Raw genomic sequence first — 22,347 nt, 5'->3', positions numbered from 1 at the left:
TTCCAGCTGTCCACTTGCAGATACCAAGAGGATTGTTTTGGCACATGTGAGCAAGAATTTATAAAGCAAATTAGGTTTGTCTCTTCCAGGAACAGAGGAGCTGTGTGCCTTGGCAAACATTTTTGTCCTGGTTACCAGCAGCTTATTCTCCAAGTCAAAGTAGGGGCCACAGCCAAGCGTGTAGGCAAGTACTATGGTGCTGATTCCGAAAGATGACCCATGTTATTCCAAGGTTCTTGCCTCTGCTAAGTATCTTTAGCAAAATTTCCCATTACAGTTACGCAAGCATGGTACAGAGCAGAAATTCCTTCCTGAAATATACTTCAGCTAAGCCTTGAGCCCAATAACCTCTTGGCAATCTTTAACTGGCTGACAGACAGTTTTTTCTATCCTATAGTAACATATTTGCTCTTCTGTGTACAGACAGGTTGACCTAGCATTTCCCCATAGCCATATCTGTTTTGTATGTCTCGCTGCTTCTTTTCATATACCCAGAAGCATGGACCACTTATTTCTAATTTTTTTTGCAAGCCATGGAATCATAAGCAAGTCCTAGAAAGTAAAACCTAGAGAACATTACCTAAAGTGTGGATAAGTAACGACTCACTTGTGGAAAACCATTGAACAGTGCATTGCAAAGAACAGCTTACAAATAAAGAAAATGGTTAATTTGTAACTATGAGAATCAATTTCAATATCTAATTAGCAATATAAATATTTTTCTCATTTTGTTTTAAAACTAGAGTGACTCTATAGCTATGCATGTTGCAGGTTGTTTATGACCAAGTATAAATCTGACCTTCCAATGCTTTTTACAGCATGGAGGGGAGAAAAATACCCCTGACAAGTTTGTTATGAAAAAGAGGCCTTTTAAAAAAACAGCCACACGTATCTCCTATACTATTAACATTCAGGGAGAAGGGAGGATGAACGCATCCTAGAAGATCTTCCAGAGGGTGCATCATGCTGTTAGGGTCCAGATTTAGCTGCACATCAGTTCCAGTATGCAAAAGTGTTTGCATTAGCTCAGATCAAAGGTCTGAGTTCCCTGCCTCCAACTACATTCAAAAGCAGATGCATAAGTAAGCACACAAGCACAGAAGAAGAGTGTTCTCAATTACCCTCACACCTGCCAGCAGTTTGTGGATCAGAAACTTGTTGAGCCAAATGCTCAGCCTCATGTTTAGATGCACTTGTTGACATGTGGGTGTTTGTTTTGTGTTCGGGGTTTTTCCTTAAGATCCTTTAAAGATGTGTCTTTGCAGACTACTCAAGCAAGAATCTCAAAGCACCTTCACAGACATTGTAACTCCCAGAACCACAGTTCCAGCTTCCATGTTAATGACACTGTGATGCTTTGCTCTTGAAGCATGATAAGGAAAGCAAGTTTTGGAAAACTAGAAATCTTACCCACTTTGGACATTTAATGGATCTGCAAAAATCCTAACAAGTTTTACCTCCCAAAACTCTTTACTACCACCCTTATATGCCCTCCAAATCCAAAGAATTAGATCACATTTATTCTGATGTCACAAGAGGTGATGTTAAGTCAAGGACAGACTGGAAGCTTTACCAAGTCAACACTTAATCATAACACTCAACTACTGCTTGCCAGTGCTGTAAAACTGCCAAGACTTGAACTGCTTCACACAATTCACTGCAACAACTGAGCATCACAAAAGCAGCTACAAGTGTCAAGTTTGCTAAGGAGAAAGGAACATAACACTGAAGGTGCAGCAGGACCAGGTGCACCCAGTGGTTGCTTGCTTCATGGTTCTGCTTTCTAGTTGTTAGGAACTGTGATGGAACACTAAACACAGAGGACTTTTTCTTGTTGGAACATAGCCAAATTACATTGGAAATACTATGTGGAAAACATCTCCAGGTCAGCTGCCAGCATCCACAGCTGAGCCTTTCTTATAAAGGGCTAGCAAGCAAAACTTCTAACAGTAGTAGGAAGTAGCAATGAGAACACAGCTAATTACCTTGCTGATGACAAAGCAGTAGAAACTGCAAGGTATTTTGCCAGCTGCAGGAGCAGCTAGCAGTATACTGACGTCACAGACTTTTGAGGAATTTGGGATATAGGAGAATGCTGCCATGGTGATAAATCTCAATTCTTCACCTTCCCTGTGAGAGTATAGGAGCATATTGCCACTGTTGGCACTTGTATTCAACAAAACAAACAACTACCTGCTCACTCTCATGACCAGAGATGGTGGAAGCTGCAGCAGAATGACTACTGGTATGGGGAGGGAAAAGGAGGCAAAGCAGCTGGGGCTGGGAGACCAACAAAAGAACCACCAGATCATCTCTCTAACCACCTGCAACTAGAGGATTAGAGGTAAAAGAAACAGATGCAGATTACCAAAGATCCTAAATCACTCCTGTTACAATACAATGTGTGGAATAAAAGTGGCAAGGATAAAATATTGGTAAGCATATCAGCTGCAAAAATCCGGCAGCACCATAGCAATAGCTTCTGCTTGCTGTTTTCTCTCCAAAAATACTTGCATTCTCAGGAATCCAGAAATAGAAAAGCCTGGTGGCTTTTTTCCTCTTCTGGGGGTCTTTTGCACTGCCCCTCCTGCTATCAAGTGTAGCCTATTAGATAAGAGGAATTTGGCAAGGATGGAGTTTGTATAATCTCATCTCGGCTCCCTTTCCCACAGAAGGCTGGACCAGATGATCTTTCGAGGTCCTTTCCAGCCTGGGTTATTCTATGATATCACGTTATTTGGAATGGAGCAGAGATGCACATGAGATGACTTATATTTCATGGTAATTTGACCAAAATTTTCTGTTCTTAATTCTATTCTAAATTTTATTTAACAGAGATGTTTCCACACTCAAGAGTAAAGCTGTAACTAATCACACTTCAATACCAGCACTCACTTTAACTCCTGCTGACACTAGCAAAGATTTTGTTGATGTCCAAAGCAAAATGGCAAAAAAAACGTTTATTAGTAATTTTAGCAAATTTTTATTAAAAAACTTAATTGAGTAATACATGCTGTGGATTTTCAGACAGCAGACTTTCATATGGCCAAGTTCTATCTCCTTTAACATCTACATCAGTGGTATGATATAAAGTTTGTATCTAGAGGAATTCTTTTGCTTGTAGAGCAGAACCTGGAATCACTAGGTGATTTTTAATTCCTGTTACTCTAAAAACCACTCCAAGAAATATACTGGGATTATAGAACACTTGAAGCCTACAACACACAAGTCAGAAAGGGCACATGCTAAAGCTGGTTTCAAGTAGCAGCTTACAAACAAGCCAAAACAGTGAATCACACTACTCCACATACGCTTCATTACAGCCTTCATAATGATGACTACAGCTACCATGTGTAGAAAAAATCAAGCGAGCCAATGAGGATCGGATTAAGAAACCCCTATCCATCTCGTCAGAGCCTGCTGGCTAGATGCCGAATGGTACTGGTTACTGCAGCTAATTAGAATTCTGCTGCAGAATTCTTATTCTTATCAGTGATCTCACCCACCTAAATATCAAGTCAAACAGCTTTATGTATGAAGTCTCTGAGATCAAGTATTCTATCATTTGTGACTACAGTGAGAGTGCTGGGGCTCTGCAGACTAGAAGCAGATATGCAAATCCCAGGAATTTGCCTTATTCCCAACATGGAACATGTTGCAAGAAACATGATCCATGGCTGGCTGACACCAAAGGGCTCTTCTACTGAATCAAAAGGGGTTTTCTGCATCTAGTATAGATTTACTCTTCTTTTGGGAATGATAAACTATCAGAAGACAAATGGTTACCTGCTCTCTTCATAGTCTGAGAAGAAATTCGTGCAGCGCTCAAAACATAGGTCTTGTCAGTGATTAACATCATTCAGGAAGACTCAAAAAGATAACTTATTTAACCTCTTGATATAAAGAGAGGCAGGTTTGGTCCTGCCTCTAGTAGAAATGTTGGAACCAATGACTTCATTAAGTATTTGGACCGTTAGAAAGAGGAGCAGTAGGAAAGGAGATTTTCTTTTTGATTACCCAGCAATCTCCAAGATGCTAATTTTACATTTCAGTTGGATGAATCAAGCAGAAACGATACTCTCTCACCAGGCCTGAACTGACAAAAGAGCAGACTAGTCCCTGGGAGGATGACCAAGAGGGTGGAGAAGAATGGAAACCTTGCTCTTTGGAAGGTTTGAACTGGAAGCTAACCTGAAGACAACTCTGAATATGTGAAAATATATGCAAGAGCTCTTCCCAGTGCAACACCCCAGGCTGCATGAATGTCACTGTTACGTTTTTTGGAAGCTACTAGATTGGGCCCATTGGGCTACTAGACAGGGCCCATCAACTACAGGAAAGAATCACTGATTAGAAAGTTATCCTATCAAGCATTTAATAACATAATTGCCATTCATTTATATTCTGAAGTATTCCTTGGATTAAGATACATATAAGCCCATCTCCTATTGTGTATGTGATGAAATTGATTTGACAGCTCACAGCGTTCAAGTTCCCTTGACTTCAAAGGGTGAAATAATGACCCTATTAAAATGTCTTCAGTGAGATGGTTTAACTGGATAAGCTTCATTTAGTAACAGAGGTGATCTAACTAAAGCTTTATAGAATGCTACCATTATTTCCATGACAACCTGTGTTTCTTTACTGAGGTCAGATCTGCAGCTTAAATTACTAGCTGCAGCTCTGAAAAGGTCACACAGCAATGCAACATACTGTGGCTGAGGATCAGAGCCCCAGTTAATAGAAACTAAGTTTTCAAGCCTGCTGAGGCTGTGCTAATAACTTCCAAACTGCTAAACAGCAGTATCTCATAATCCTTACAGTGGTTTCTTTTAGAAAGAGCAGGAGGAGTGAAGATGGTAAGATTATAAATTGGCTTCCTCAAAGGATACCATGGAAATAACATTTTTGATTGCCAATTATGCCACTGCATTTAACTTTCAGATACTGCAAAAGACCAAAGGAGTGCAAAACAAAAGTACATTCCCAGAAGGGAATGAGAACGGCAGCAATTACAAATAGCAGCTCTCAGACTTGATGACAAGAAAAGATGAAGGAGACAAATGCAGAGAGGTAAGAATTGAGAATATTCTTTCAGCTTCAAAGGGTGACTGTTAGGGCTTCATGAAGTAACTTCCTATGATACTGGTGAGCTGTCACAGCAATACAGGTAGCAGTAACTTCTTTCTGACGGTGTCCATCAACAATGCAAGCATACTGTCAGACTAATGCAGTACAAACAAGCAGGAAGAGTCTCCTCTTGCCATGGGGGAGGGTGAGGAGAAGAGAGTTTGTCTCATGCTGGGTTAACCATAGGATGAATAACTGGGACTGCAGTGACATAGACTTTACTCAGGAACCGTACTATAGTCTCCATTTCAAGCATTCAGAAAAGAGACACATTTGCATTCACTGATGTGAAACTCTCAGAATATTTGCCACCCCAGTTATGTAAAGCCAATTCCTTCCTCAGGTGTTAGAAAAGTAATCTGCAGTCAACGACTTCCTGTGGCTACCTTCTCTCCTCATCCTCAGGCTTTTCCACTAATGCACCTCAAAGTGCTTCAGCAAACCACTGTGCATTTTAGAATGACTCCTCCTTCCTATACAAGACCAGCTAGTCTGGGAAAACTGACACTGGGGGAGGCTAAGTGAGTTCTGAGGCTTCTAGTCTTGAACACTTTAATTGCAAGGCCACAGTTCTTCCCATTAAAGTTATTAATCCCAGCGTATCACCAGACAGATTCTGCATCAGCTCTCAGTAGCCTGTTTTAAAAATTCTGCACTTCCAGACTAGTAACTCTACGGAAGACTGTATCTTACTAACAGCATCAGACAACACTGAAAGTTGTCAGCAGAGTCCAAAGAGCGGACTGTTACACTATTACACCAGCACTGCAAAGGTCCTTTCAAACACACACATTACTTGAAAACTCCATGAGAAGCGCAGTTAGTAGGTATTACAGATAGTAGTAGATATTTGGGTCAAACTATTTAGTCAAACAGAAGTAAAATGGAAATATCATCCTTAATTTTTCACACCATTTAGTACAAGGCACAGAGAGACAAATGCATTTCATGGTTCAGGGGCAAAGTCCTGCCTGCACCATTACTCACTTTGTATTGGGAGACTTCCACTCATCTCTCACTGGCTGATCAAGCAGGGACATCATGGAGTAATTATCCAGCATGAGACCATCAGGGTCATCTGTCTGACCTGGGAGTTTCCCAAGAGGAAAGTCTTTCCATCGCACTTCATCTGGGTAAAAACAGTACATAAACAAGAAGTCTGAGCTCCCCAGAGAGATTTTCAAAGAATAAGATCCCTGCAAGTCCACAAATACTGTCTCATGCAACTCAGCCATTCAGCAAAAATGAACAAGCTCAGGTACTCAGCAAAAAACAGTTTGAACTACAGTTCTAACTAATTTTATTTCTAACCCTACTATCTCTTCCAAAGAAAGTCAGTGTAGCATGTAAGACATCAGGGACACATCTGGAATCACATAACATCACACAGTCTACACAGTGCAGCTCATCCAAACCACTGAGACAGTGTCCATTAAAAGAAACCCCACAGTATTCTAGAGCAAGCCTTCATATCTACCTACCTCTTTTAAGCATACTTTCATTTGAAACATACACATTGACTTACATACGTTAATTTTAAAAAATTACTCTGCATACTTCTGTAAATGGAAAGAGTCATTTGTACACATATGAAGATAAAAACCAGCACTTTTGCATCCAGTAGCTCATTCCTCCAGTGAGACTAAGCATCAGCTTCTTAATGACTCATTGAGATTAGCAGCTGCAAAGCAGTAGTGACTAAAGAAGAACTGAAACCACAGAAGTAGAGTAGTGTAAGGCTAGGGAAGCCTAATTAACCAATAAGGTAATTCTGGACAGACAGGTGGGCTGGGATGAGGTGGCAAAGAAAAAAAATATGACAATGTCTTGGAAATTCTGCTATTTGTTTTTACAAGCACCTATTGCTGTTTCCTCCCCATGACTTCACATTTGTTAAATTTGGCTTCCAATGGGGACCAGAAACTGCACAATGGGAAACCATCACAACTGATAACGTCAGTGAGTCCATTCCTTTATATTGTGATGCCAAAATGTCAAAGGCAGCTCCCAATAGGGAAATCCCCCTTTAAATTTCATTCTTATTTCACATCTAACTAAATGAAAGATACAAATTGCTATGTGTCATTGTTTTGACAGTAAGATTTCTTAAGCCTATGTGCTTTCTTGATACCAGAACACTTATTTCTGGAATGCTTACTAGCAGCTCAGCGAAGACCAGCAGACAGAAGCCTTCAGAAGATAAGGCACTCCACTCCAGAGAGCCAGCAATAATTACACACATGATTTGAGACCCCTGCTAATCACGTATAAATTGGCCATTTCCTTCTCTTTGCCTGAAACTGATTTGTTTTGTGTACCTGGTATCTGCTCAGAAACCCAGGCACTGCCCTAAAGAACCAGCAGATTTATTTGTTTTAACTTTTATACCATTCTTGGGCATTTAATAGAACAAAACCAAAAACCTTAACATAGGATAGAGCTTTCTAACTGTTGTAATTTTACAATTAAAAAGGGGGCAGAAATAGCATTTGGTAACATCCAACACAGCTGTAAGGCAAATTACTGTTATATATATTTAACAGGCTAAGCCCTCTCTCTGGGGAACAACCTAGTAAATAGTTGATACACCACATGTAGTCATGGGTTTGTACATACCTACTGGCTATAGTTCAAATTGTTTAAGGATGGTAACTACACAGACATTATTCAAACAGAAATTAAGTTTACCCATAAACGACTACATAAACAGAATCTTCACCAAAATCAGGTAGCTCAGGACACAACGCATGTTCCTTCAGTGAAAGCTTTGCTTGATCTGAACCAAAGTCACTGAAGCAGAGGACAATTTTGCTTCTGTTCTCAAAAGGTCCAGCTCTAACAAGCTATTCACATGTGCCAACCTGCTTAGGCAGATTTTTTTTTTTTTTTTTAACTTGGGAAAATTTCCCTGAGTGGGGTACAAGAGTTCATTGTCTTCTAATGCCTGCTTTTCTTCCTTTAAATATCACTCTGCCTCCAGCTCCTCTCCACCAACCTCTTCCTCTTGTCTTCAAGTCCTTCCATAAATCGCTCATCCAAAATCTCCTTAGCTACAGAACCTCTACCCCAACAAGAAAGTATAACTACCACAATAAAGCTAACAAAACATTGGATATACTGTTTATTACCTCTAAAAACTTGTCTTGCTCCTTTCTTTTGCTTGCCACCATGTCATAACAGCAGTTTTCCTGGAGCTTGGAACTTAAGAGCATATGACTGGTGCTTTCCAGCACAGCTAAACTGTGCTTTCAAATACCCCCAAGTCTGACAAACAGAAGTCAAAGAAACATCCGTATTTTCTTTGCCATTCACAGCTGGCATACATGCTGCCCCATCAGTTGAATACACTGAAATTTTAAACAGTTTGGAAAAGCCTGATAAAAAATTCAATGAGGCAGTAACAACATGCTCTTGGAAACAGCACTCACAGTATTTTAAGAGTTTAAGAGAGATGACTCCTGCACATAAACAGAAGACTGGAAAAAAACCCAGTTTTCAGTGATTTGGTGTTTAGATAACTTTGAAGCACATTTCAATTCTGGCCAGGCTCAGAGGGCTGAGATGCCTTGGCATGTCAATTAACATTTGCCAGTGACAAAGATTGTCTCAAGTCTTACAAAATAATTTTTTACCTGCAGTGATCTGCCAGGCGGACCCTTGCAGTGCTGCCCTTTTCTCAGCAATAGCCACCACGTTACCGGAATGAGCAAGTCCTTCCAAAGGATTTGTTTCTGTTACCATCTCTTCTTCCTCCTCCTCCACCTCCTCTACACCATCATCTCTCTCCAGCACATCTTCTTGTTTCTCTACAGTCTGCCCTTGATTTTTAACCTGATTTTCTTGCCTGGCCCTCCACTGTAAGCTCTCTATAGTGTAAATTGGCTGTTCACTGCAGTCTGAAGAGAGGCCTGGACTGGACAAAGGGCCACCTCCTTCTGTGTAAACAGAAGCGAGATAGAGAAGGTTCTTCCGCGAAGAACGTGGCAAGCGAGGTCTCATGATTGTGAGGATCCTAGAAAGAAAAAGGGCAATGTAAAAGTCTTAAAAGCAAAAAAGATTCCAGATAAAGGCTTATCAAGCTGAGCAGCCTTTTACATGTGAGTTTTCTCCAGGACAGCTCGCTCATTATCTCCTCTAACAGGCAAATCTGATTATTCCCTGGTGGGTGGATGCTGGAATACTCCCTCTTTGTGATTAAAATTGAGGACTTGGGATACTTCTAACTGAATTCCTGCTTTGCTGTTTTCATGTGAAAAAGTTACCACCCGTGCTAAATTCATATTTCCTGTATAAGCAGTCACATCTCTGCTACCAAGTCACTTTTCTTCTGACCAGGTTGCTGCTTTAATACTTCCCCAGATAACCTCCGCTTTTCATCTCCTCCTCCTTCTCCTTGTAGAATCAATGGGGAGATGAGCAGCAACAAGCAGGGCTTTATATGCACCTGCCACAATTTCTACTAGATGCAAAGATAGGGAAGGGAACACAGCTATAACTCAGCATATCACAAGGGGGCTGGCCAAAGCTGTTACAGAGCACTGTTTGCTGTCCCTTTTCTAGGTCACAGGATCAAACTTACAGCTGAAGAAGGTGTGGGGTTGCCCAGCAGGGAGCTTCCAAGCAATTATCAGTCAGTCTTATCCACTGCAAAGGAACTTTATGGAGGAACAGCTCCTTCGTGGACACCTGTTTGTTACAGTGTTGTCTTTTCTTCCCTTCAAAGAAGATAATGAAAACAACAAGGTGCTCAAAACTCATTAAAGATATGCCCTTCATCCTTTTGTATTTTTACTGGAACACTCATCCTCAAATAAGCTGGCATTTCAATCCAAGCCCAAGACCAGATGTACTGACCAAATACATCAAGGTTGTTACAAGAGACTTGCCAATGCACTGACAGCTAGCTTAGCTCCACAAGACATGACCACAGTGAGGTGCAGACGTTCCCAAGCTGGTTCTGTGCCTGCCATCCCAGACAGGGATGCCACAAGATGTGTTTGTACAGTATTGTCCCAAATAAATGCAGTACACTGCTTCTGGGACCCAAGATCATTCCAGATAGCACTGCAATGAGTAGACTTAACAGCTGGGAACTACTACTATTCAGGGATCTTGGTACATAATAGATACGTGCAGCGCTGACTGAAAGCATCAAACATTAACCCATGACTGCCACAGATACTGGCAAAACTTTGGTGCAGACTGAGCCAGACCGGGAGAGGACAGAAGAGGTGGCAAAATTAATCAGCTCGAAACCTCCTCAGGGATACACTATATTGCAGTATAAAAGTCCTGTTAACAGAATTCCTGAGACACACTTAGAATAATTAAAGCTCTTCTGTGCCCCTGTCTCTGGAGTGAAACATACAGTTTGCCAATTCTAAGGAGTTAGGAATAGAAAACAAATTATTACTTATTACTTTTGTGTAAGTTTAGAAGGCATGAAAATCCTGTGATAGGATTAAAAAAGGACAGCAGGACTATATAAGTATCTTGAAAAGGCAGGCTTCTGTTAAGCGAGGAAAGAACTGGGAACAGCGAACTCATAACAGGTTGCATATGACATCTTTATTTGTTATCTCCTACTGTTATTTTCTACAAGTACTAGTATCTGGAAAAAATAGCACTTAAGTGCCTGATCTTTTCATGGGAGAGATTGGCTTTTCCTATCTTGAGGAGACTGCAGCGAAGTTAGCAAAAAATTGTAATTGTTATTGACAAGAAATGCATGACTTGCATAAGCTGCAGGTTGAAAAGTGTAAGAAATGCAACAATAAAAGCTCTACTTTCACATGACACCACTCTCCCAGTTTTTGCAGTAGTACAGAAGAGACTCATACACACAGGAATTCCAGATATACTCACCAGCATTTACTTTGGCAATGCCAGTCAGCATCTCAGAAATCCAGTTGATCAAGAACTGAGGACGCAGTTCTGAAGAATCAGAACATTCCTTCAACTCCATAAACATTTTCTCTATTAGGATCTGTGTAAAACTTCGGGAGAGGAGGCCTGTCAGCAAAGGCTGCCAAAAGCAGTAAAAGGTCTGAGGAATTTTGAACTGCCATACCTCTTTATTTGCTGCAATAAGAAGGAAAAAAAAAAAAAAAAAAAGACAACCCCAAAATCACTGTTTTGTAATTTTTCATGAACCACAGTTGTGACACTTTTTCCAAACTAAAGTAGTTTGTTCTGAGATCACTGGTTCCACAGTATTTCCTAGGATCCTCACTGAACCTGGAACTATTATTTTCTTATGTTATTTTCTTATGCTAGGGAAGTAAAATACGCAGCAAATTAATAATTAACACAGCAGCTCAATGAAAGCAAAAAATACAATGCCTGATCTAATCACATGGTAAACCACAGGAAAATCTACCTGTTTTGCTAATCTCTTTCCAGTTTCAGCTTATTTCACACATAATGAAGAGCTATTCTGTCTAAAAATACACTGCAAAGAGAAGGCACGTTGAGCAAAACAACACAGAATCAAAAAGCTCATAAATTTTTCCTACTGTAATATAGTCACAGAAATTTGAGGATCTTTCTTGGAAAGTTCTTTGGCTGGTGTTTCCAAGAGGTCCCAGGGACATACACAAATTACTAATTTTCATTGCCTCTAGGTACTTAATTCCCTTGCAGAAAATCCATGCAACTCCCCACTTATGGGCAGCGGCATGGAACTAAATGCAACTGGTGAATAAGGCTCAAAAAAAACCCATTTAGATTTGCTTCAAAACTTCAATGTAGAAAAGAAACTAGTGGGAGTCCATGAAGTCAGTTAACTACTGCAGATAAAGGCAGAGATGCAACATTCAAAAGATGTTTTAGCCAGGCAGCATTCAGTGCTGAAGAGCTATCCTTCCATGGTAAGAGATTCATGCAAAAGGCATAGCTAAGCATGGCCATAAAGGGGTCTGGAGAACAGGTCAAAAGATGTTTGGGATATATGGAGGATATATATGAAGGACCCGGATATATGAAAAACATGCAAAGAATTATAGATTTCAATATAATGAGAAAAAAAGAACAGACTTAGACATAACACTAGCTACGGACTTTTTACTTACGTGGTGCCCAAAACACTAACCTTCATACTTGATATTTAGCATCTTCAGACAATCCATCTTTGGGATGAGAAAACCATCACTGAGAAGAGCTTCAGCCACTGTCTCCCTAGAGCAATCAGAGAGTCTTATTAATGCCACTTACTCCTTTACCTATCAAAACACCACTTGCAGCAGTTCTGAAACAAGTTTGAGAGCCAAATACCTGGAACTATGAGGAGGTGATGTAGCTTGTTGTAAGGCCCTAAAATTGTGTGCCAGTTTTGGGCTGGGTATATCCCACTAGACTTGGAGGGAACAGGCGGTTGTGCTAACTGAACAGAACCAGAACCTTGAAAGAAACATTTCTGCTTGAGTTGCAGAGGCAAGTATCTTGGTATTTCAAAAGCACAGGAACATTTGTCATAAACATATCAAAAGCACAGGAACGTTTATCATACTGAAATACCTACGGTTTGCAGTATAATTCAAGTCTTCTGCCAGCAGGCCAGCCAAGATTTGAGGACCTCTGACCCACAGAGCTAGGTTAAATTTCTGGGGAAAAGCCAACCTCGTTGACTTCCTGGCAAGGCACACCTTAAGGTGCAATTCACACAGCTGTTCAGCAGATAAGTTGCAGTAGGGTCACAACTGCTCTTCCTTACAGTACCTACAGCTCTTTTTCGGATGTCTCCTGCCATTATAGCTATCCTGCGAACTTCAGATAGTCGGACAACACTGAATGGCCCAGCTCAAGGACCACTTCATCTCCTATTAGGCTGGCTTAATTCAAGTGGAAGACTGAGGAGACCCACATAGGTAGGCTGAACTGATGCTTGAAGGTAAAATACAGCAAAAGGGACAGAAGTAAAATTCCCACAACAACCCCAATATCCAGCCATGGGATTCTCTTGAGTTCTTCTGTTCATGCTTCTATCCATTAGCTTCTCTAGCCATGCAAAGATACAGCACTAAAATAAACACTTCTCAGAATAAAAATCAAGATGACTATTTTCAAACATTGAATAAATTCCATAGAAACAACTGCTTTTGCTATCAGATTCATTTGATTTGGAATGGTAGTACCCATGCCAAACATGGCATATTTTGGTACGGTATGGACAAGAAAATTTGTCTTCTCCAACAGGAGAAAACAATAGGTGTGACTTCCAAATCTAAACATCCAGGCATGACTTGGATCTGACACAGGATTTTTATAAATACAAACAGCAGCTGAAGATCTCAGAGTGCAGAAACAACACACACAAGCGCTAGACCACTTTGTCATAAGTAAGTGATGTAGTGGGAGATCAGAAGGCAAGTGGTAGAATGTAATTTGTTTCTAAAAACAAAATCCAGTTTCAATCCTCTTCTCTGGAAACTATACCGGCATAAACCATTATTCCTACATGCAACGACTGATCATCACAACTATTAAGGACATCTCCATGCAGATGGCAGTTTCAGTAGAGAACCATTTAAGGAGAAGAACATCTGACTAAAAAAGGTCCACTGGGTCAGTTCTCTGAAACAGACAGCAGAAGATCCTTTACAGTTAGCTCATTTTGCCTTAGGTCTAAAGGAATCTTCTGCCCCCTCCACAATCCAAATTACAGGGTATGTCGATAGAGGAAATGAAAGGCTTTACTCAGAATTACATAGGCATTCCAAATTAAAAAAGCACTTTCATAGGTCACTTGACATATTCAAAAGAACTCATAAACTCTGTTATCTCTGAGTCCATAATCCAAGCTTCTGTACCTAATGAAGTCACAACCTTGTCAACACATTCCGTGCCAGCCTTCACCCCTCCCACATGGTCTATCTTCCATGAGTGACCTAAAAAAAAAAATTCTCTCTTAACTGAAAGCAAGAAGCTGAGTCCTTAAATTAAGCACCTTCAGAAATACATAGGAGACTGCAGGAAGAACCCTGTCTTCAGCCGAGAAGGGAAGTACCGTTAGTCAGTCCTTCAGAAAACTTAAGACAGAGGCCACTGGGGAAGCACTAGCCCAGCTGCATTTGTGATACATGACAGACTCTATGTGACTGAAAGAGCAGAGTCACAGCATTTCAGGACAGATATGAAGCAAAGCAGAAGCAATTACCACAATGGTATTCAAAAACAACTTCTAGGAACCTCTGTGTTCACTTATATAAACATCTACACACAAACATATGTCTAAAGCTTGTGGAGTTTCTTTGGGTTTTTGAGTAAAAGAGTGACTTGATTATAAGTACTTGCACACTCACTGCTGCTTTGGTAGCATAATACTATTCATCTTCTCAAACAAATATGGTGCAGAATGGACTGGTAGCAAGGGCTACAGAAGATAGAGCTTTTATTGAGTTTCTGAAAAAGTAAGAGAATCTGTGACCATTCACATAAGAACATTTAATGGAGAATTGCCTCTAAAGATAAATCTGCACTCAAGAGAAACCCCATGCCATATCACTGTATTTATGTTGCTATATAAAGACTAATGGAAACCAGAGTGTGATAGGGTTTCATTTTCAATACAGTTAACATACTATTATTAATAAACAGAAGGTACATGTATGAATCCATTTTGGGCTCTCAGAGAAAATGTGTAGGTGGTTCTAGAATGCTGGATATAGGCACAGGATTTTAATCCTGCAGGATTAAAATGGGGAAAGTAGGCATAAAGAAGGCTTAAATGAGAGGAAGCATGGCAGCACCTGGCCTACATTGCTTGAACCAAAACCAGAGATTGAGAATGGATAAAGTAGCTCTTTGGTACAACAACAGTCAACAGAAAACGACTGTACCTCAATACCCTGCTAAAATCTGTTTCCAATGGCTGCTGCCTCACATTCCACAACTGTGGAGCTGAGCCCACATTGTCACTCTGGTGAAACATTCCCATTACATCATTATTACTTCAGGTACTTCACAGAGAGCTTTGCAGAAGTGCAACAAAACCCATGCAGAGCTACCATGTGATGCATGACTGGATCTTGCCCAGAGGCCTGGAAACTAACACCACCCCCAGCGGCACCCAGCACCAGAGCCATGCTCAGCACTGGGTTTCCAGTTGCGCTAGCTAGAATGAAGGTGGTAAAGGTTAAGGGTCACCTACTCAGTTTTGAAGAAAGGTGTCAACCAAGTCCCGTGTCCCACTTCTCTCTTTATCTCCTGATAAAGGAATGAGAAACTCACTGGGAGAAATAATAAGCTGAGTGACCAGACTTCCACATTGTCCTGTAACACATGCCCCCTCCCTACTTAGGCTCTGCCAGCTCCCCGGAATAAGCCCATGTGTGAACATAGTCAAACCACTCTGCACAAATCAAGGAAAATGCTTCATTACAGCAGCTGGCCTATCTGACATCTATTGTTGACAAGAGCAGGAAAATACAGAAAAGTACCAAAACTAGCAGTATGTAGCCTGACGCCCAGTTCCTGGGGCTTTCTGGAGCTAACACTGCTTAAAGAAGCAAAAGGAGTGGAGAGACAGCCTGTAAAGTAAAAGGAATAAGGGTTGGAAACTCACTGCCAAAGCTGATCTGATCCAGAAACATGTATGTTTCCTTTCCACAAGTTCGGTCCAAAGTCTGGAATTGTGGAACCAATACTTACTGGGAATAATATACACAGACACACACACAAAGATTCTTGCCAAAACTTCTCTCCGAACAGTGAGCACATAAGGCAGTTAAATGCGATTGCAAAATCTCTCTGCAGTACCATCACTACTGAAGGGTTTTGGTCTTTGCTAGTTTTGCAAGCTGTGAGTTGTGAAAGAGTCCCCCATCCTGGGCTGCTGTAAGTGGGGGATTTCCCTGCATATCAGAGCAGCTATTTTATTGAAGTTGCCTGATCATTAGGAGTCACTCAGGACACCATGAAACAGGTAACAGAAACAAAACCCACAAGACAAAAAAAAAAAAAAAAAAAAAAGTATTTTTATAGTCACAGAAACCAGATTCCTCCTCTCCGTCTTCTTTGCCTTATTTGAAGCCTGGGCTTAAGGGAACTATCAAAAAAGCCTTATTCAATGTAGCATAATGCAGTGAAGACAAAGTTCTTATGAAAGCGTTACTGCCAGATTACTTAAAAAATGACAGATACCCTAGAGATACTATACCATCAAATTTTTTTGTTGGAACAAAGGACCTGGTGATGCTGTTTTTCACAGATTCTTGCCCTATCTTTGAAGTTTCTTTAGGCCACACATAGCACCTGAGTTTCATACCCTTACCTAAGTTACTGGGCTGGAATTCCAAACAAAGCTCTCAGAAAACTGACAGTGAAAGCTGGAAATGACATCAGGCTCCTAAGATGTGCCACCTAGTTCTAGGACTTTCCCAGATAGATGACAAACTTTTAAAACTGCTTTAATTTTGGAAGTGGCACCCCTTAAGCACACCAATTCATTGCTGCCCTGTAATTCATGCTATCACATACACCTGAAGAAGGAAGAATGTAAAACCAATTCTATCCTACTGCCACTTTACCTTCCAAAGAAATTACTGCAAAGCAGTGAAATTCCCAACACACTGTGCAGGAATTAAATGTTTCATTTATAATCTACAGCTATCCTACAATATTTCCACAAGTAGATCTTTTTGAAAGACAGGAGTAGTCTAACCCTTCCATTTGACTCACCAACATGTAAGGACACAAGCCTACACATTGCAGTAACAACACTGAAGCATCTTAACTACTCATCCACAATAACAGCTTTTCAGAAGAAAAGATTCACGCACATGCACTTTTGGACTAACAAAACATGACAACTGCACAGATTCCTTCCAAGGTAGAGGTGGTGTTGGGGGCGGGATGGTTACTTTTCAAGTCTTCTCTACATCTGCCAGACCAGAGTTTCCTGTAGGAACAGTAATGCAAAAAGGCTGCCACATCCTGGTGACAGCACCCTGTACAGAACAGCATTCCACTGAACCAGGTTCAAGCAGCTTAAAGCCACACTTGAATTCAAGCCTGTTAAACTGTTTCAGAGATGCCAGGCTGATTTCAGGAAAGCAAACTCTTGCTTAATTGCCCACTGGCCAGATACACCCCAGGCAGGCCTACACAGGCTCCCTCCATTATGCTGCTCTTGGAGTATTTGCTATTTGCTCAGGAGCACCCATCAGAAGCAATGGGAAAAACATAACCAAGCCTATTAGCAGAAAAGCTAATTATGACAAGCTGTGATAACTGTTGATGCTGTACAGCTTGATGAGGACAACAACTTTGAAACACCGATGCCTCAAAGGCCACAAATACAGTCACTAGCATCTAAATTCTAAGTTTGAGTATTCTGGGGGAAGATTTAATTTGATAGATGAAGGAGATTCTTGATTCTTTTGGAAATCCACACAATCAGGGTTGAATGTACTTTGTGCAGCTGCACAGGGCAAATAGCAAGACCTGATGCAACAGGTGGTTCGTACAAAGATGATGACAAATAACTGCTAGAATGTGATTTACCATGCTTTCATGGGATACCACAAGCATGTTTTGCAGAATCAGTGCACAGCAAGCAAATCAAAAGCACGGTATTTTCCAAATTAAGTACTTGTTTTGATCATATACTTACAGGACAGTACTGTTATGAAAACTAAGTTTTGCACAGACATAAACTAATAGGAGAGCATGCCAACAAGGCAGCATTAGAAAGATCCCAAATAGATCATCATCTTAAGATCTTCACTAATTCAATTTTCCTGTGTGGAAAGGGACTTCCTACGATCTTTTACCTGTTACCAATGCATTACAACTCTTGCCTGAACGTTCCCCGCAAAACCCATTTCACATAAGATGAAGTCTGTTGTTCTCACTCGAACCTTTCAAAATCCTTGTTTTGTACTGTGGCAGCCTGTTTCCCCTCTACCATGTAGCTGATGCCAGGTTCAAATAGCTATTTATATATAACAGCAGCTGCACTTGGTCCATTCATGTTCTGATAGTGGCTAACAGAGGATGCTTAGGGAGAGATTATCAGAATCACAAGTAGGTACAATGGCTTGCTTCCACTAGTACCTTCCAACATCTAGCAACAGACAGTTTAAGTGATACAGAAGTCCCACGTTTAGTAAGTTATGCTTCTCATTACAGAATGTTCATACCTACTTGCTCATTACTCCATGCTCAGCAACCGATGGGCAATGCCACTAAGGTGCAAGTCTCTTCCTCGGGCTTTTCTTCCGGAACAACATCTCATAACCTCTTAAACTAATCAGCAGCTTGTATGGCATATATATTTATATTCAAAACATCAGGAGTTACAGCTTGTATCTGTAACACGATACTCTCGCCCCTCTACAGAGTTACACTGATAACATTTCTCAGGGCCGGACAAGATCTTCAAGCAAATTTATATAGTAATAATACAGTCTCAATACACTGGGCCCTAGAGGCCCTGTAGTAATAGAAAGTATAGAAGAGGCCAAGTATTGCCCTGCAATTTTGAAGAATTCTAAAGGTTACTGTGAAATCAAAGTCTACACAAGGTTGTTGGGAGAGCTTTTGAAGACACTGAAGATGCTGACATGCCTTGGGGCCAGCAGAGCTAAGTCAGGGACAACACCTTGGAGACCATCTGGCAGAGGAAACATTACTCATTAACAGAGATTAACAACTCAATCCTCAAAAATGTTGAGGAAATCAACCAATTGTTTTCTCCATGATCAGCTGAACAACACAGTGAAAACGTAGTGCAACAGGTCTATAGGCCCAGCTCTGCACTGTACTTTCCACCTCAGTTCCTTATCAGAGATGTACCTGTTCTCTTGCATCAGGTCTTTGATCTGAGCCAAAATCCAGTCCACTTCTGAAGAGGAGTCGGACCACAGTTCTCGAGATTTTGAAACAGACTGCACAGTCTGCATAACCTGAGTGAAGGAAAAATCCAAGCATTAACAGAAAATATGCTCTAATAGCGAAGAGAAAGGCATTGCTATGAAGAGAAGATGCACATGCCATATGTACTTCATCAACAGTACTTCAAAAAAACCTCATAAAAGTTCCCCTTCCTAGGGGTATATTAAAAATTAATATAAGTCATGTCATACTTGGAAAATGCCTGAATTAAAAAGGCAGCAGCACCAAGGAGTTGCAGTCCTGGCATGCTCATTCTGGTTCTAAACCTTGCTCTCCCTGACTTCAGCACAAATCAGGACAGACTCATTTTGAATCATTAACTCCACATGTGGGGTGGGGCATGAGCTTGCGTACTCAGGACAAGGGTTTGCCAGTCATATTACACATACAGTAGATCAAAATGTCAAATCAACACAGCCATCTAGGCAACCTGTAATCACCTGAGAGCATCTGATGAGTAGGAGCAATACAGAAAACAGACTACCAGGTTGTACCAAGAATGGAAGAGAGAATACTGGAGGTTAGTACTCCTCTGAAAGTTAGTTATTTCTTGGTTTGATATATACCTTACCTGATTCTGTCCAGCAAGGTAAGACACGCCTTCTACTTATGCTCACAACCTACCCAAGTGGCAATTCTACCATCACCACCTTTGATAAAATATCAGCATGAAGCATGTTACATCACCAACAAGTATCTAGCAGATTCTTTTTGGAAGACAATAACTACTGAGAGAAAGGAAGAAATTATTTTTCCTGCCAGGTAGGAATGCAATGTAAAATGAGACTGGAAAACCAAGGCGTCATTTTCAGGACTGTGATTAGCTCTCTTAACCTATATATGCAAAGCTACCACTGCATGCAAAAGATACTTCAGATGACAAATCAAGTATAAAGACATGACCTAAAGTGACTAAAGAACCTCTAGCCTACCCATAGGAACAATCAGACAACAAAGTACACAGCCCCCATGACAGAGTTTATTTTGGCCTAGTTTACACCTTACAGATTTACATAAACTTTTAAGTATACCAAGTAGTTAATAAAACAGCTAGAGAAGTATCTGGATCAGAGAGTGTACAGTTACACTGTTATAAAGATGACTTAGGTATAAGTGGTTCTCCTTACATGAAAGAGATTAAAGACAGACCATACATTTATGCAGGGAGACTCACAGAGCTGTCTCCCTGCAGGGAGACTAGCAAAGACACTGTACCACTCTTCCTATGCCAATCCAGGGTGTTTAAATATAAGCCTAGAAAAGCTTCAGGTAGTATTTATTTGATATTTGGAACATTCAATTGCTGTCATGGTTAAGAAATCATTTGGATGCACCAAACCATCTGCCCTTAAAGGGCACAAGAACAAGCCCATGTCATTTTTTTCAATCCATTTCTAAGTGTCAGAGATTTTATCAGCTATCATCAGTTTTAAATTACATGTCTATTGTTTTACAGAACAGAGTTTGAGAGGCCAACAAAGGACCAATATGCTTGCATCTCTTCAAACTAGCAGTAGTTATTAATGCATAAAAGTATTATTATTTTTTTTATTAAAGACAAACTTTGGTTAAGAACTTGCAGGTTATCAGCCATAAGGAGTAACACTCCTTGCTGCTGACAGATCTCGGCAAGCCCTTTGCCCACCCTTACTCAGTGTGCCTCAGAGTGGCAAAAATGATATATTAAAAGAAGCTATATCCACAACACATGGATCTACAGAGCATTAATTTTTCACAATTCAGCTGTATTTCGTCACAGCTGACAGAATTAGAAGTGCACCACTGGAAATTATTCAACAAGAAAGGCAGCCTTACAGGGTGAACAGAGAAATTTCAAAAGCACAGTATGCAGCATTCAATTAAACTGAGGCATATGACACAGTTTACTCTTCCGTCTGTTTTTACACCATTTTGATGGGATAAGGAGAGTTTCACATGAGCTTCAAAACAAAAGTTTTGAAATTACTCTTTAGCAATTGACCGACTAATCCTTTCCCCCATTCAACCCTGGCCAGTTTAAACTTTGAAGTTGCATTTTCCTATTCAGCTTGAAATACTCCCCTCTGTTCTGTTAATATTTAACATATGAGGTCACTTACAAATCAATTTGTCTCCTTTACGATGCAAAGCAAAACGTACAAAATAAGCCAGTACCAACTACAGAAAGGGAAGGATGAACAAAAGAGGATCACCTATATACTCCAAAACCAAGACAACAAAGGAAACTACATGTCAATTTTCAGTAAAATTCCTGACCCTAGTTCTCATTGCTGATTAAGTCTACACTTCACCTGAATATTAGCACACTTTCTCCTTTAGCCCCTAATGACATTAATCAAAATAAAAGTGAGAACAGCTCCCCAGTAACAACAGTGTGTTGGTGAGGTCGTATCCAAAGACATTTTACGGAGTCTGTAACCCAGCTCTCACCACATCTTAAGAACTACCCCATTATTAAGAAGGGGAAGCTGAGCAGAGAGAGATTTCTGGAGCAAATTATTCACAAACCTGAACTGCAGCACCTCAGCCACGGGGTGACTGCAAAAATATACAACGGATGACAGAAAACATGGGCTAGTGACTTCTGAATGACAGGTCTCAATTTCCAGAGACACTAGGATGAACGAAAACAAGCTGAGTGCTATCCACCCGGACAAGGAAGACTTGGGATGTCCAACAAGTACACATCTCATTTATAAACATGAACAAAGTGTTTGCATTAGAAATCATCACAGTTCAAATTGCTTGTTCTCTGCAGTGAAGCTTTACTTTGGTAAGCCATGTATGACAAAACTAGGATAGACATCTGAACAATGAACTAACCAAGTCTCTCGCTGCACATGCAGCAGTCACAGGTCCCCTATGGGCTACAAACTAGACAGCAGCACTACTTTAGAAAAGAGTACACAACCTGGCAAGCATTGGTAGCACTTGGACACCAGCGTACTGTCACCTCTGCAGCACTGATACAAATACCACTTCTGTATCACTGATGCTTCTGGACAGATTCTAATTGTGGGAGGACGCTACAGGGAGAAAAAAGGGATCCCTGCAGTTATGTGAAATAAACTCCTGGCACAGCAATTTAGTCATGCTAACACCCAGGTATTTCAGATGAGGCCTGGCCAAGAGCACCGGTTCTTCATTTTGGGCAAAAATGAAGAGAAGACTTACTGCCCTGAGCAGGAAATTAGAAGAACTAAAAATGCTAACGATGAGACTGCACTTACCCGAAACTGCTCATTCTTGTAGGATATCAGCACATCTCTGACTTTCTCTAGAAAAAAACATAAATATATAGTCTAAACAAGGAATGGATCAACC

At 40.6% G+C, this 22,347-nt stretch overlaps 1 protein-coding gene across 2 annotated transcripts in view; it reads right to left on the bottom strand.

Annotated features, from left to right (window-relative positions):
* Positions 1 to 22,347, bottom strand: part of LAS1L (LAS1 like ribosome biogenesis factor) — a 37,414-nt gene that overhangs the window by 9,245 nt on the left and 5,822 nt on the right. The window contains exons 6-12 of one of the 2 annotated variants that reach the window (XM_075053752.1): positions 22,254 to 22,300; positions 18,925 to 19,034; positions 12,221 to 12,306; positions 10,996 to 11,211; positions 9,710 to 9,845; positions 8,763 to 9,142; positions 6,118 to 6,259 (exon numbers count right to left, since the gene is read on the bottom strand). In XM_075053752.1, coding sequence (XP_074909853.1) covers positions 6,118 to 6,259; positions 8,763 to 9,142; positions 9,710 to 9,845; positions 10,996 to 11,211; positions 12,221 to 12,306; positions 18,925 to 19,034; positions 22,254 to 22,300 — 1,117 coding nt within the window. The remainder of the gene's footprint in view (positions 1 to 6,117; positions 6,260 to 8,762; positions 9,143 to 9,709; positions 9,846 to 10,995; positions 11,212 to 12,220; positions 12,307 to 18,924; positions 19,035 to 22,253; positions 22,301 to 22,347) is intronic. The other variant, XM_075053754.1, reaches the window with a different exon arrangement.

The sequence above is a fragment of the Buteo buteo genome, chromosome 22 (genome assembly GCF_964188355.1).
Source record: "Buteo buteo chromosome 22, bButBut1.hap1.1, whole genome shotgun sequence".
Lineage (NCBI taxonomy): Eukaryota > Metazoa > Chordata > Aves > Accipitriformes > Accipitridae > Buteo > Buteo buteo.
Note: the sequence above shows the minus strand (reverse complement) of the source record. Positions and strands in the feature narration are given on the sequence as shown.